This window comes from Salvelinus namaycush, chromosome 34, assembly GCF_016432855.1.
Source record: "Salvelinus namaycush isolate Seneca chromosome 34, SaNama_1.0, whole genome shotgun sequence".
In the NCBI taxonomy this organism is placed as follows: Eukaryota; Metazoa; Chordata; class Actinopteri; order Salmoniformes; family Salmonidae; genus Salvelinus; species Salvelinus namaycush.
The window spans coordinates 4,940,417-4,953,216 of NC_052340.1; the positions used below are offsets into that span (position 1 = coordinate 4,940,417).

General features: G+C 44.2%; 1 protein-coding gene across 2 annotated transcripts; it reads left to right on the forward strand.

Annotated features, from left to right (window-relative positions):
* LOC120029066 (uncharacterized protein C19orf47 homolog) lies at nt 1–6,038 on the forward strand. 2 transcript variants are annotated; one of them, XM_038974370.1, is made up of 8 exons: nt 1–31; nt 1,228–1,315; nt 2,873–2,987; nt 3,306–3,387; nt 3,593–3,718; nt 3,887–4,033; nt 4,289–4,362; nt 4,465–6,038. In XM_038974370.1, the coding sequence occupies exons 1-8, from the start codon at nt 13–15 to the stop codon at nt 4,987–4,989; spliced, it is 1,176 nt and encodes a 391-aa protein (XP_038830298.1). In that variant the 5' UTR covers nt 1–12; the 3' UTR covers nt 4,990–6,038. The 2 variants fall into 2 exon arrangements, with proteins under 2 accessions (XP_038830298.1, XP_038830299.1); XM_038974371.1 differs by having other exon boundaries at nt 3,887–3,958.
* Nucleotides 6,039–12,800: the final 6,762 nt, after the last annotated feature.

The window sequence follows — 12,800 nt, forward strand, 5'->3', positions numbered from 1 at the left end:
TCTCCTGTAAACATGGCGTCCGTAACCACAGGTGAGTGACATAAAAGGGCCCAGATGACGTGGAAGATCGCTTAAAAAGACTCAAAAACATATTTCCCCCCCAATTATTATTAGGATACTGAGTAAAGATGTTAATTTTATTTTGTTCGAAATGTAGGGATACCGTTTTCTGTATGTCTACCTAGCGAACATGGTGTGTACGGACGGACACAAGTCAAGTGCCGACTAGAATGTAGCTAACGTTAGCCGGTTAGCTATTCAAAATTGCTCGTGTATCATTGTTTGTAGTTACATTTTTTACCACGAACATACGTGGGACTGGTTACTAGATTATAATTGGAGCGACCGTGTTGACTGATATGTACGAAGTTGTAGCTAATCTAGCTAACGTGAACCAACATTTTCATTCACATTAACTAGCTAAATTGGCTAGCAAGTCAACTAGTAGCTAGATTGCTAGCCCACAGCCACACACTAAACGATAGCTTGCTGCAGGGGAAGGTAGGTCGCTAGTATAACAACTACCGAAAGTTCGCCTTGTGAAAATTGTCATACGTTTCGTAGAGGCCATCGTGACATTAAACCTAGACTGAGAACGGTTGGTTAACTAGTTTAGTTAGCAAGTTATTGTATGTATTCGAGACAAGTAGCCCACACACTGCAACCAGGGCCCTTTAGCTAATGTTGGGACTGACTTTAGCTGCCTGTTGTCTCCCTCTATTTAGCTAAACAGACACCCTCAGTTTAATTAAAAAACATTTTATTGTGCCTGATACTGTAAAATGAAGTCCTTTACACCTCACGGACTTGCTTTTGACGGCAAAAGTATTGTTCTGGAGGAAACACTGGCAATATCAAATGTGTCTATGAACCCCAGTGGAATTTCGCTCACCATAAAAAGCTCCATCATGGTTTTATAAATAACACCCAGCTGGCCAGTCAGCATGCCTGTCCTGTCCCCAGGGTTTCCATTTGGTATTTTCCATTGGATCTCACTGTAAATGGATCTAGCCTAATCTCACTGTAAATGGATCTAGCCTAATCAGATGGCTTTGAGTTTTAGCTTTGAAGGTCAATAAGTTTGATGGCTTTTAGTATTGCCATTGAAAACTAAGTTTTAAGATAATCATTTTTGTAATGTAGCTCTTAAAAGTTAAGACATAGGGTGTTTGTTTTCATCAGCTACTTGAACTGTTTTTGGACACCCCTCTCTCTTTGTCTTTTCAGCCACCTCGGAGTGGATCCAGTTCTTCAAGGATGCTGGGATCCCTGCTGGTCTGGCTGTCAACTATGCCCTGTCTTTTGTGGACAACAGGTAATAAAAGCCATCTTAACTCCTTGGCCTGGAACAGTTCACCGCAAAATGAAAGATTGTCTGACCTTTTCATTTGATTATTGGTTTCTAAGGTACTAAGAGAAGTGAAGACATTCTTGAGTTTACTAGCAATTATAAATATTTGGGTATTTTTCTTGATGAACATATTACTGTTCTATTCGGGAACATTTGCCCTGGCCGACTCAGCAAGTAGAGGTCTTGGAGGGGTTATAGGGGAAACAATAACACTCAAAGATATTGGTTTTTCTACGTATTCCAAACTGTATCAGACATGCGTGTGTCCTGTTCTAGACTATTCAGCCGGAGTTTGCACCTATACTTGCAATAACTGGGGATATGGGCTGGGAACCCTGTGAGGTGAGATGGAAGGCATGTATGGTGACACTTTGGAATAGACTGTTGGAAATGACAACTGCCAGAATAGCTAGTAAAGTCGTTCTATGGGATCTATCCATAGGGGGAGCCTGGGCAACTGAAATGTCCAACTTTTTTCAAGAGTCTGACTGTGAACGTCTGTACGAAAACCAAATGAAGGGAGACATAGATATGATTTTTTTTTTAACTGTTGATGCAATATGGAAAAAAAATGGCTGGAGTTGATGAATCATAAACCCAAATTGAGAACCTTTTGTTTTTATAAGGGTGAATTTGTGTGTGAGATATATTATGTATAACCTACCTAAAAGCAAGAGATCGCTATGTGCACAGGTAAGATCAGGGATATTGCCCCTGCGTATTGAAACAGGTCGGTATTGTGGTGAAATGGAAGAGGAAAGACTATGTAACTATTGTGACCTCGAAGAAATGGAGAATGAAACAAATTTTATCCTCTATTGCCCTTTCTACCACGATATACACTTGCTCTTATTCCAGAAGCCCACCAGATATACCAAGGAATTATGTGGCTGAGTGATGAGGGGAAATTGAAAATGGTTTTTGTTCATTGTGTATTTCCTTTTGCGGAATATTTAAATAAAGTTTGGAATAAAAGAAAAAAGGCTACCTATAATTAAATTGTAAAAAAATATATATTTAGCTTCTATGTGGTTATTAATGGTGTGTGTATATAGATTGTGTATAGGCATGTCTTCCATATGAATCTTCTCATTGTGCCAGACCGGGTTCAAGTGACTTCTGTTTCTTTCCCCCCCCTTTTTTTCTGTATTTATTTATCTCTATATGTTATGTATATATGTATGTATATTTTACTGCTCTAGGGATGTAATTTACTAATATGTCTTGATTTGTACCGTTTCTTTCTTCTATTTATGCGATGCGCAATGCAGAGAACACCGGAAGAAGAATGATCATTTAATTACCATAGTGAATTATTGTAATGTTTGTTTGTGTCAATTAATCACATAAGGAATGGGTTGGCAATTGGCGATTTGACACGAAAATAAAATGTCATTAATTCGGTAATCAGTCATGAATCATTTCCATTGGTTTCGAGAGAAGAAAATCTCATCCATTCTTTTATTAGTAGGATTTAAATATTTATCTCGCTCTTCCCCCCCTCTCGCTCTCTCTCTGCAGGATCCAGAAGACCATGCTGATGGACCTCACTAAGGAGATCATGATGGACCTGGGCATCACTGTCATCGGTGACATTATTGCCATCCTCAAACACGCCAAACAGGTCTACCGACAGGTAAGGAGAAGGCTTGTGTAGAGCATGCTCTTATTCAGAGCCACTGGAAATGCCTTGAAGATCCACCAGTCTATTGCGATCGACAGGTTGGTAGACCACCGGTCTAGAGAAATGATGGGCTGAAAGATACAATCACTTCCTGTTGCATCATTCATTTTAAAGAGCTTTTGGCACATCCTGGGAGCACTTCCTCCAATGCAGCACTACAGCTCATGCGAGAGAGATGGTGCTTTGCCAAAATACTTGCTGTTTTTAATGCAGGTTTGACAGTAGTTACTCCAGTGCTGCCTCTCTCCCACCTCCTCTTCCCCTCTCCAGGACATGTGCAAAATGGCCACACAGGCCATAACCTCAGGACAGTCCAGCGTTCAGACCGAACTCCGAAGAACTGCCAACACCCGTGAGTGTTTTTAATTCAAATCAATGAACCGTTATGAATGTCATACCGGTGATTTGCCTTTTATGTAGAGCTATTCTCAAAGGATTTAACACTGTATAATGATAAGTCACCCCTTCCACTACCAATGAGTAGTAGCACCCATTTGGGTAATGGCGGGAGTCATTCTATGCCAGAATTCTCACCATATGTTTATAATCCTCTGCAGCCGCCACACGTATGATTGCCAACGCCTTGAGCCACGACTCACCGCCAACCACACCAGCCCATCACCCTGACAACCGGGCAATCTCTGTAACCGTGTCGAACAAACAGGCCAAGAGTGGCAAAGCAGGTAGCTACCCCCTGTTCCACTCTCTGTGTGGACTGGCCTTCTCTCTTCTCTCTCTCCATCTGCTGTATCACGAGGCGAAAGCTCCCTAGCGTAGATGTGTCACACTGACTCTCTCCGTCTCCCTTTTTTCTTCTCTACCCCCCCTCATCCTTTCTCTCTTTTTCCCAGTGCTGAGCCGGCCTGCTGACGAGGGGAACGGTCTGCCGGCGAAGCGTCGCCGCGTGACTGCAGAGATGGAAGGCAAGTACATCATCAACATGCCCAAAGGCACCACGGCACGTACCGCCCGAATCCTGGCCCAGCAGGCCAAGAAAGGTAGGGCCTCACCTTCTGGCCAGGGTGAACCAAGGATACTAATCATTCAACCTCCTTTAATTCTCATCCCACTAATATTATGGACTGCCGCATCTAAAGGAAATGGGTCTTGGAATGTCTTTATCTCTTACCATGATAAAGATGACCCCTATCCCTAACTAGAACCCACCATCCCACTCTTTCTGTGTGTGTTTCTTAAAATGTCTGTGTGTGACAGTATATTTCTCATTTTAACTCTCTCTTACCCATAAAAAGGGAACAAGCGGATGTCTGTGTTTGAGCGACTGGGAGCCGAGTCCAAAGCAGATACCACCACGGGCTGCAGCAAGGTGAGCCCTCTCTTTTGACACGTTACATGTGTGTCTATGTGAGTGACGTTGAGTGTTAGTCAGGGCATGGCCGTTCTGCTCTCATGGCCCATCTCTCTCCAGGCCACGGGTGTGTTCAGTCGTCTGGGCCGAGCAGACGGAGCGGAGGAGGAGCCGGGAACAGCAGGAAGGGCTGATGTAGACGGAGCAGAGGAGGAGGAGGAGGAGGATGATAGTGATGGAGAGGGTTCGGTCCTACAGTACGCTGGCGTCCTAAAGCGACTCCCTCCCTCCCAGAAGAAAGAGCCTGTGGCCCCCAAGCTGGCCCCCACCACCCTCCGCCGCCTAGGAGTGAAGTTCAAACTCCCCCCTACTGACTCTCCCTCCTCCTCTTCCTCCCCCGATGGCCTCCCCCCTGCCAAGCTCAGTGTGCTTCAGAGACTGGGTAAACCAAATGCCTCCCCACCGCCCGCCGACACCCAGGACAGCCGGGTGACCAGCACCAGAAATAAGGCCCGGCCAGGCCTGGCCCTGGCCAGCTCTAAAGTCAGCAGCAGCACCAGGGCTGGAGGAGGGGAGAGTTTTGGGGCTCAGATGGACGTAGGGTCAGTCAATGTCTTTAAGAGACTGGGCAGCAAGAGGACCTAACGCATATCAGGCCATGTCTAGACCTATATACCTTTTCATTATTTTTATTTAGCATCCATCCGGAAGGCTAGTTATTGTGACGTGTTGGTAACATCCCATAGACAGCTAGCCTGGGTACCAATCTGTTTGTGCTAACATTCCCCTCCCTGTCATGTTATGTTTATTATATGACACAGAGTACAAGGGGTGGAATGTTAGCACAAAACAGGTCTGTATTTTAGGCTTACGGAGAGCTGCTTCTAGGAGGAGTTGGCTCAGTGATAAAAAGGGATTGTGGGAATGCAGGATGTAATGTTCACCGTATCACCTCAGCACTCACCTCCACCGGGCTGTGACTACCGGGTACAGGAGAAGTACAGTCCACTTAAGACGTTCATGCTGTAACTCTAGTCCTAGAATGGACAACAGCAACAGGCAAACAACACATAAAGCAACCTCTTAACCCACAAGCAAGAGCATCTCATCGGCCTCATTTTTATATGAACTGTATTTGTAGAAAAGTGTAGACTCATATTGCTGTGAAGGCTCCACCACCACATTGAACCTCTGGTTGTGTACAACGATCTGCTTGAAAGCCAAGATATTCAGAGTTGTCTGTTCACAGAATAGGAAGTTACCCACCATTGACCTGTATGTAGATGTTATTGTGAGTTTTTTTTTCAGGGCTTATTCAGTACATAGAAATGTAACGTATAGAGCTGACATGATGGTTTTATTGACTAACAAAGAATCATGTTAGTTCTGCACCATACATTTCTATCTATACTGAACAAAAATATATACGCAACAATTTCAATGATTTTACTAAGTTATAGTTCATATAAAGAAATCAGTCAATTTATATAAATTCATTAGTCCCTAATCTATGGATTTCACATGACTGGGCAGGGGCGCAGCCATGGGTGGGCCTGGGAGGGCATAGGCCGACCCACTGGGGTGCCAGGCATAGCCAATCAGAATTCGTTTTTCACCACAAAAGGGCTTTATTACAGACAGAAATTCTCCTCAGTTTCATCAGCTGTCCGGGTGGCTGGTCTCAGACGATCCAGCAGGTGAAAATGCCAGATGTAGAGGTCCTGGGCTGGCATGATTACACGCGGTTTGTAAGGCCGGTTGGACGTACTGCCAAATTCTCTAAAACGACGGAGGCGGCTTATGGTAGATTATCTGGCAACAGCTCTGGTGGACATTCCTATAGTCAGCGTGCCAATCGCACACTCTCTAAAAACTTGAGACATTTGTGGCATTGTGTTGTGTGACAAAGCTGCACATTTTAGTGGCCTTTTATTGTCCCCAGCACAAGGTACACCTGTGTAATGATCATGCTGTTTAATCAGCTTCTTGATATGCCACACCTGTCAGGTGGATGGATGATCTTGGCAAAGGAGAAATGCTCACTAACAGGGATGTAAACAAATTTGTGCAGAACATTTTAGAGAAATATTTTTGAGTATGGAACATTTCTGAAACATGGGACCAACACAAGTTGTGTTTATATTTTTGCTCAGTATACATGTTGTGTAATGTTGTGCTTTCCTGAATAACACCCTGGTTTGCCATTATTCCGCATGGTACAGGAACTGATATGTAAATGTCCCCTTGATATTGATACAATACTTAGCAGGTGTTCACCCAACTTTCTTAAAAAAAATTGTTTTTATTGAACTTCACCAGAACTTTGCTACACTGTATATAGATTTAGAAAATCATGACAAGAAAAAAACAACATTCAAGGTTTTAAGATGTAATGGAACAAGGCACCATGCCTTGAGAAAGTGATCTTGAACATAAACAAGAAAATGGCGGGAAAAGTCTTGCCTGATTTATTTCCCCTCCCTCTTTGAGCCAGCTACTTCAAGAAGCCGTCCCGTCCTCCAGGATCTCAGTCCAACAGTGTGCTCTTGTACTTTGACCATGCTCTTTTAATGAGAGACCCTGTCATTGAAATTGCAAGTGAGAGACCACAGTCAATATTTGGCTTCCCGGGGGAATAGACGTTGAGCTGATAATTTATCTATTGATGAGTTCAATAATATGTTGTCTGAAGGAGTGGTGTATGTTTGTCTGGGAGTTTTATGTGTGTTAGGGGGGTGAGTCAGTGAGCTCTCCATGTTGTCAGTATTACCGCCCTGGGGATGGGTGTCTTAGCCTCCAACCTCCCCCTCACACAGAAACGAGACAAAATCAGGCAGGAGCACAGCTGGTACCACTAACCAGGCTTTGACAGTGACCGACCGAGAGGAGGGATGGTGCGAGTGTGACAGCCTGTCCACTCTTCTCCCACTCATTGTTTCAGACAGACAATACATGGAAGAGAGAGAATTCTCATAGACCTTCACTTCGTGTGCCGGTGTCTTTTTAGACTTCAGTGCAGCTTTTGACATTATCGATCATAGTCTGCTGCTGGAAATACGTATGTGTATTGGCTTTACACCCCCTGCTATAATGTGGATAAAGAGTTACTTGTCTAACAGAACATAGAGAGTGTTCTTTAATGGAAGCCTTTAAAACATAATCCAGGTAGAAGCAGGAATTCCCCAGCGTAGTTGTATAGGCCCCTTGCTTTTTTCAATCTTTACTAACAACATGCCACTGGCTTTGAGTAAGGCCAGTGTGTCTACAGTGGCTTGCGAAAGTATTCACCCCCTTGACATTTTTCCTATTTTGTTGCCTTACAACCTGGAAATAAAATATATTTTTTGGGGGGGTTTGTATCATTTGATTTACACAACATGCCTACCACTTTGAAGATGCAAAATATTTTGTATTGTGAAACAAGAATAATAAAACTTGAGCGTGCGTAACTATTCACCCCCCCCCCCCCCCCCCAAAGTCAATACTTTGTAGAGTCACCTTTTGCAGCAATTACAGCTGCAAGTCTCTTGGGGTATGTCTCTAAGCTTGGCACATCTAGCCACTGGGAATTTTGCCCATTCAAGGCAAAACTGCTCCAGCGCCTTCAAGTTGGATGGGTTCTGCTGGTGTACAGAAATCTTTAAGTCATACCACAGATTCTCAATTGGATGGAGGTCTGGGCTTTGACTAGGCCATTCCAAGACATTTAAATGTTTCCCCTTAAACCACTCAAGTGTTGCTTTAGCAGTATGCTTAGGGTCATTGTCCTGCTGGAAGGTGAACCTCCTATCCCAGTCTCAAATCTCTGGAAGACTGAAACAGGTTTCCCTCAAGAATTTGCCTGTATTTAGCACCATCCAACATTCCTTCAATTCTGACCAGTTTCCCAGTCCCTGCCGATGAAAAACATCACCACAGCATGATGCTGCCACCACCATGCTTCACTGTGGGGATGGTTTTCTTGGGGTGATGGGAGGTGTCGGGTTTGCGCCAGACATAGTGTTTTCCTTGATGGCCAAAAAGCTCAATCTTTTGTCTCATGTGACCAGAGTACCTTCTTCCATATGTTTGGGGAGTCTCCCAAATGTCTTTTGGCAAGCACCAAACATGTTTGCTTATATATTTTTTGGGGCCACTCTTCCGTAAAGCCCAGCTCTGTGGAGTGTACGGCTTAAAGTGGTCCTATGGACAGATGCTCCAATCTCCGCTGTGGAGCTTTGCAGCTCCTTCAGGGTTATCTTTGGTCTGTTTGTTGCCTCTGATGAATGCCCTCCTTGCCTGGTCTGTGAGTTTTGGTGGGCGGCCCTCTCGTGGCAGGTTTGTTGTTGTGCCATATTCTTTCCATTTTTATATAATGGATTTAATGGTGCTCCGTGGGATGTGTAAAGTTTCGGATATTTTTTTATAACCCAACCCTGATCTGTACTTCTCCACAACTTTGTCCCTGACCTGTTTGGAGAGCTCCTTGGTCTTCATAGTACTGCTTCCTTGGTGGTGCCCCTTGCTTGGTGGTGTTGTAGACTCTGGGGCCTTTCAGAACAGGTGTATATATATGCTGAGATCATGTGACACTTAGATTGCACACAGGTGGACTTTAACTAATAATGTGACTTCTGAAGGTAACTGTTTGCACCAGATCTTATTTAGGGGCTTCATAGCAAAGGGGGTGAATCCATATGCACGCACCAGTTCTTTTTTTCATTTCACTTCACCAATTTTTCACTTTTGTGTATGTCCATTACATGAAATCCAAATACATCCAATGAAATTACAGGTTGTAATGCATCAAAATAGGAAAAACGCCAAGGGGGTGATTAGTTTTGCAAGGCACTGCATGTATGCGGATGACTCAACACTACACGTAACTGAAATTAATGAAACACTGAACAAAGAGCTGCAGTTAGTTTCGGAATGCGTAGCAAGGAATAAGTTAAGTTATTTCCAAAACTAAAAGCATTATATTTGGAACAAATCATTCACTTAACCCCAACTACATTTCGTAATGAATAATGTGGAAATTGAGCAAGTTGAGGTGACTAAACTGTTTGGAGTAACCCTGGATTGTAAACTGTCATGGTCAAAACATATTGATACAACAGTAGCCAAGATGGGGAGAAGTCCGTCCATAATAAAGCGCTGCTTTGCTGCCTTAACAACACTATCAACAAGGCAGGTCCTACAGGTCCTGGTTTTGTCGCACCTGGACTACTGTTCAGTAGTGTGGTCAGGTGCCACAAATAGGGACTTGGGGAAAATTACAGTTGGCTCAGAACAGGGCAGCACGGCTGGCACTTAAAGGTACACGGAGAGCTAACATTAATGACATGCATGTCAATCTCATGGCTCAAAGTGGAAGAGAGATTGACTTATTTATTGTTTTTGTAAGAGGTGTTGACAAGCTGAAGGTACTGAGCTGTCTGCTTTAAAATACTAGCACACAGCTCAGACACCCATGCATACCCCACAAGACATGCCACCAGGGGTCTGTTCACAATCCACAAGTCCAGAACAGTCTATGGGAGGCGCACAGTACTACATAGAGCAATGGCTACATGGAACTCTATTCCACATTAGGTAACTGATGCAAGCAGTAGAATCAGATTTAAAAAGCAGGTAAAAATACACCTTATGGAACAGCGGGGACTGTGAAGTAACACAAACAGACACAGACACATGCATACAAACGCACTATACACACGTACACATGGATTTTGCATTGTAGCTATGTGGTAGTGGAGTATGGGCCTGAGGGTACACACTTAGTGTGTTGTAATGTTTTTAAAATTGTATAGCTGCCTTAATTTTGCCGGACCCCAGGAAGAAAGCAGCAGCTAATGGGGATCCATAATAAACACAAAAGTCACTACTTTCACCTCTGATTTGTAGCACCCACCTAGCCTGAAATATAGAACCTATTTTGCTAACATTCCACTCCTTGTACTCCATGTCATGTTTAGCATGACAAGGAGTGGAACGATAACTCAAACCGACTGGTACCCAGGCTAGCAAAAAACCTTTTTGCACCAGAGTCCTCACCACTCATCAGCTCTCACTGTAGAGAAGAGAGAAGTGATTGTTTGTAATTGCGTGCCAGTGATCTTCCGGGACTATAGGGGACACAGCTGCTTTGCCAGAGGGGAAGTCCTCTGGGTCACTGCTGCTTAGTAACCAGCACAGTCCCACAGCAGGCGATGCTGGTCATTAACGTGAACATGGGCACAGTACATTCATAATAGATGAGTGTGGCCGAACAACAACTATGGATTCTATACCAGTATAGGTTAGTCTCCTGTGGAATTAATGTAGACTAGGCTATACGAAAGGGCACAACACTGGTATTTTTGTGGATCCAATGGAATCTGGTCACAAATCATTGAAATTGACACAATTTCACCTTGATGTCGCTCTCATCCTGCTACCTATCACACTCTTCAGGAGAAAAACAACAGAAGAGTGGCATGGTGCCACTAAGTTAGCCTAGGTAGGTACATTACATGACCAAAAGTATGTGGACATCTGCTCGTCGAACATCTCATTCCAAAATCATGGGTATTAATATGGAGTTGGTCCCCCCTTTGCTGCTATAACTGCCTCCACTCTTCTGGGAAGGCTTTCCCCTTGATGTTGGAACATTGCTGCTGGGACTTGCTTCCATTCAGCCACAAGAGCATTAGTGACATCGGGCACTGATGTTGGGCGATTAGGCCTGACTCGCAGTCAGCGTTCCAATTCATCCCAAAGGTGTTCGATGGGGTTGAGGTCAGGGAACTGTGCAGGACAGTCAAGTTCTTCCACAGCGATCTCAACAAAACCTTTTCTGTATGATCCTCGCTTTGTGCACGGGGGCATTGTCATGCTGAAACAGGAAAGGGCCTTCCCCAAACTGTTGCCACAAAGATGGAAGCACAGAATCGTCTAGAATGTCATTGTATGCTGTAGCGTTAAGATTTTTCTTCACTGGAACTAAGGGGCCTAGCTTGAACTATAAAAAACAGCCCCAGACCATTATTCCTCATCCACCAAATTTTACAGTTGGCTCTATGCATTGGGGCAGGTAGCGTTCTCCTGGCATCCACCAAACCCAGATTCGTCCTTCGGTCTGCCAGATGGTGAAGCGTGATTCATCACTCCAGAGAACATGTTTCCACTGCTCCAGAGTCCAATGGCGGCAAGCTTTACACCACTCCAGCCGACGCTTGGCATTGCGCATGTTGATCTTAGACTTGTGTGCGGCTGCTCGGCCATGGAAACCAATTCATGAAGCTCCCGACGAACAGTTCTTGTGCTGACGTTGCTTCCAGAGACAGTTTGGAACTCGGTAGTGAGTGTTGCAACAGAGAACAGACGATTTTTACTCGCCAAGCGCTTCAGCACCCGACGGTCCATTCTATGAGCTTGTGTGGCCTACCACTTTGCAATTGAGCCGTTGTTGCTCCTAGAAGTTTCCATTTCAAAATAACAGCATTTACAGTTAACCGGGGCAGCTTGTTGGAAACGTGGCATCTTATGACGGTGCCACATTGAAAGTCACTGAGCTCTTCAGTAAGGTCCTTCTACTGACAATGTTTCTCTATGGAGATTGCATGGCTGTGTGCTCGATTTTATATACCTATCAACAAGGGGTGTGGCCGATATAGACAAATCCACTAATTTGAAGGGGTGTCCACATACTTTTATATATATAGTGTATATGGAATAGTCTTGTGTTCATTGATTTCATTTGCGCAATTGACATATCTTGCCATTTGGATCAGAGCCAGAGGGCATAGGCCTACTACAATCATGTTGTTGATTACAGGTTTTAAAACAATAGATTTGTAGAATAGATTTAGCCTCTACCAGGGACATATTCATACATAGTCATTTCAACTCCGGGTTATAAATGTTGGTGTGCTTTTTTAGTTATTTTCAGTTTTATTTTCAGTTTCTTTACACAAACACATCGTGGCTCTTGAGTGATCGAAGATTGCTTACAGATTGAACTGCGCTCGTGGTGCAGGAACACTGCACGACTCCTCTCTTTCCCACAATTCACCACGCGCGAGCCTGCGTCCGCTGTCTGTGGTGCTGAAGCGGCGCGTGCTGGGGACTGGAGCGCAAACACACAATCGAGGCATCCTCTCGCGGGATGGTCAGAGGAGCTACGAAGTAGATAGAAGAAGAGTGTTTGCAATTCAGGAATCCAAGCCAATTATTTGTGATTTTTTTATATAAAATACAATTTACAGTAGTCTGAATTGGTGTAAGCTGTTTTGATAGCATATAGCCTATTTGCGCTGTACATGTTAGGTTTTTACACAGCCCTCTCTCTAAATTATTTCGCTCTCAGCCTTATTGTTGTTGCCTGCCCGTCTCGCGCATTCTTTATGCACAGCAAACTGCTCCAGTTCTCCCCGAGAAAATAGACCTTCGCGTCGGAACAGCATGGCCCGGTCCAGTCGCACCCACTGAGAGAG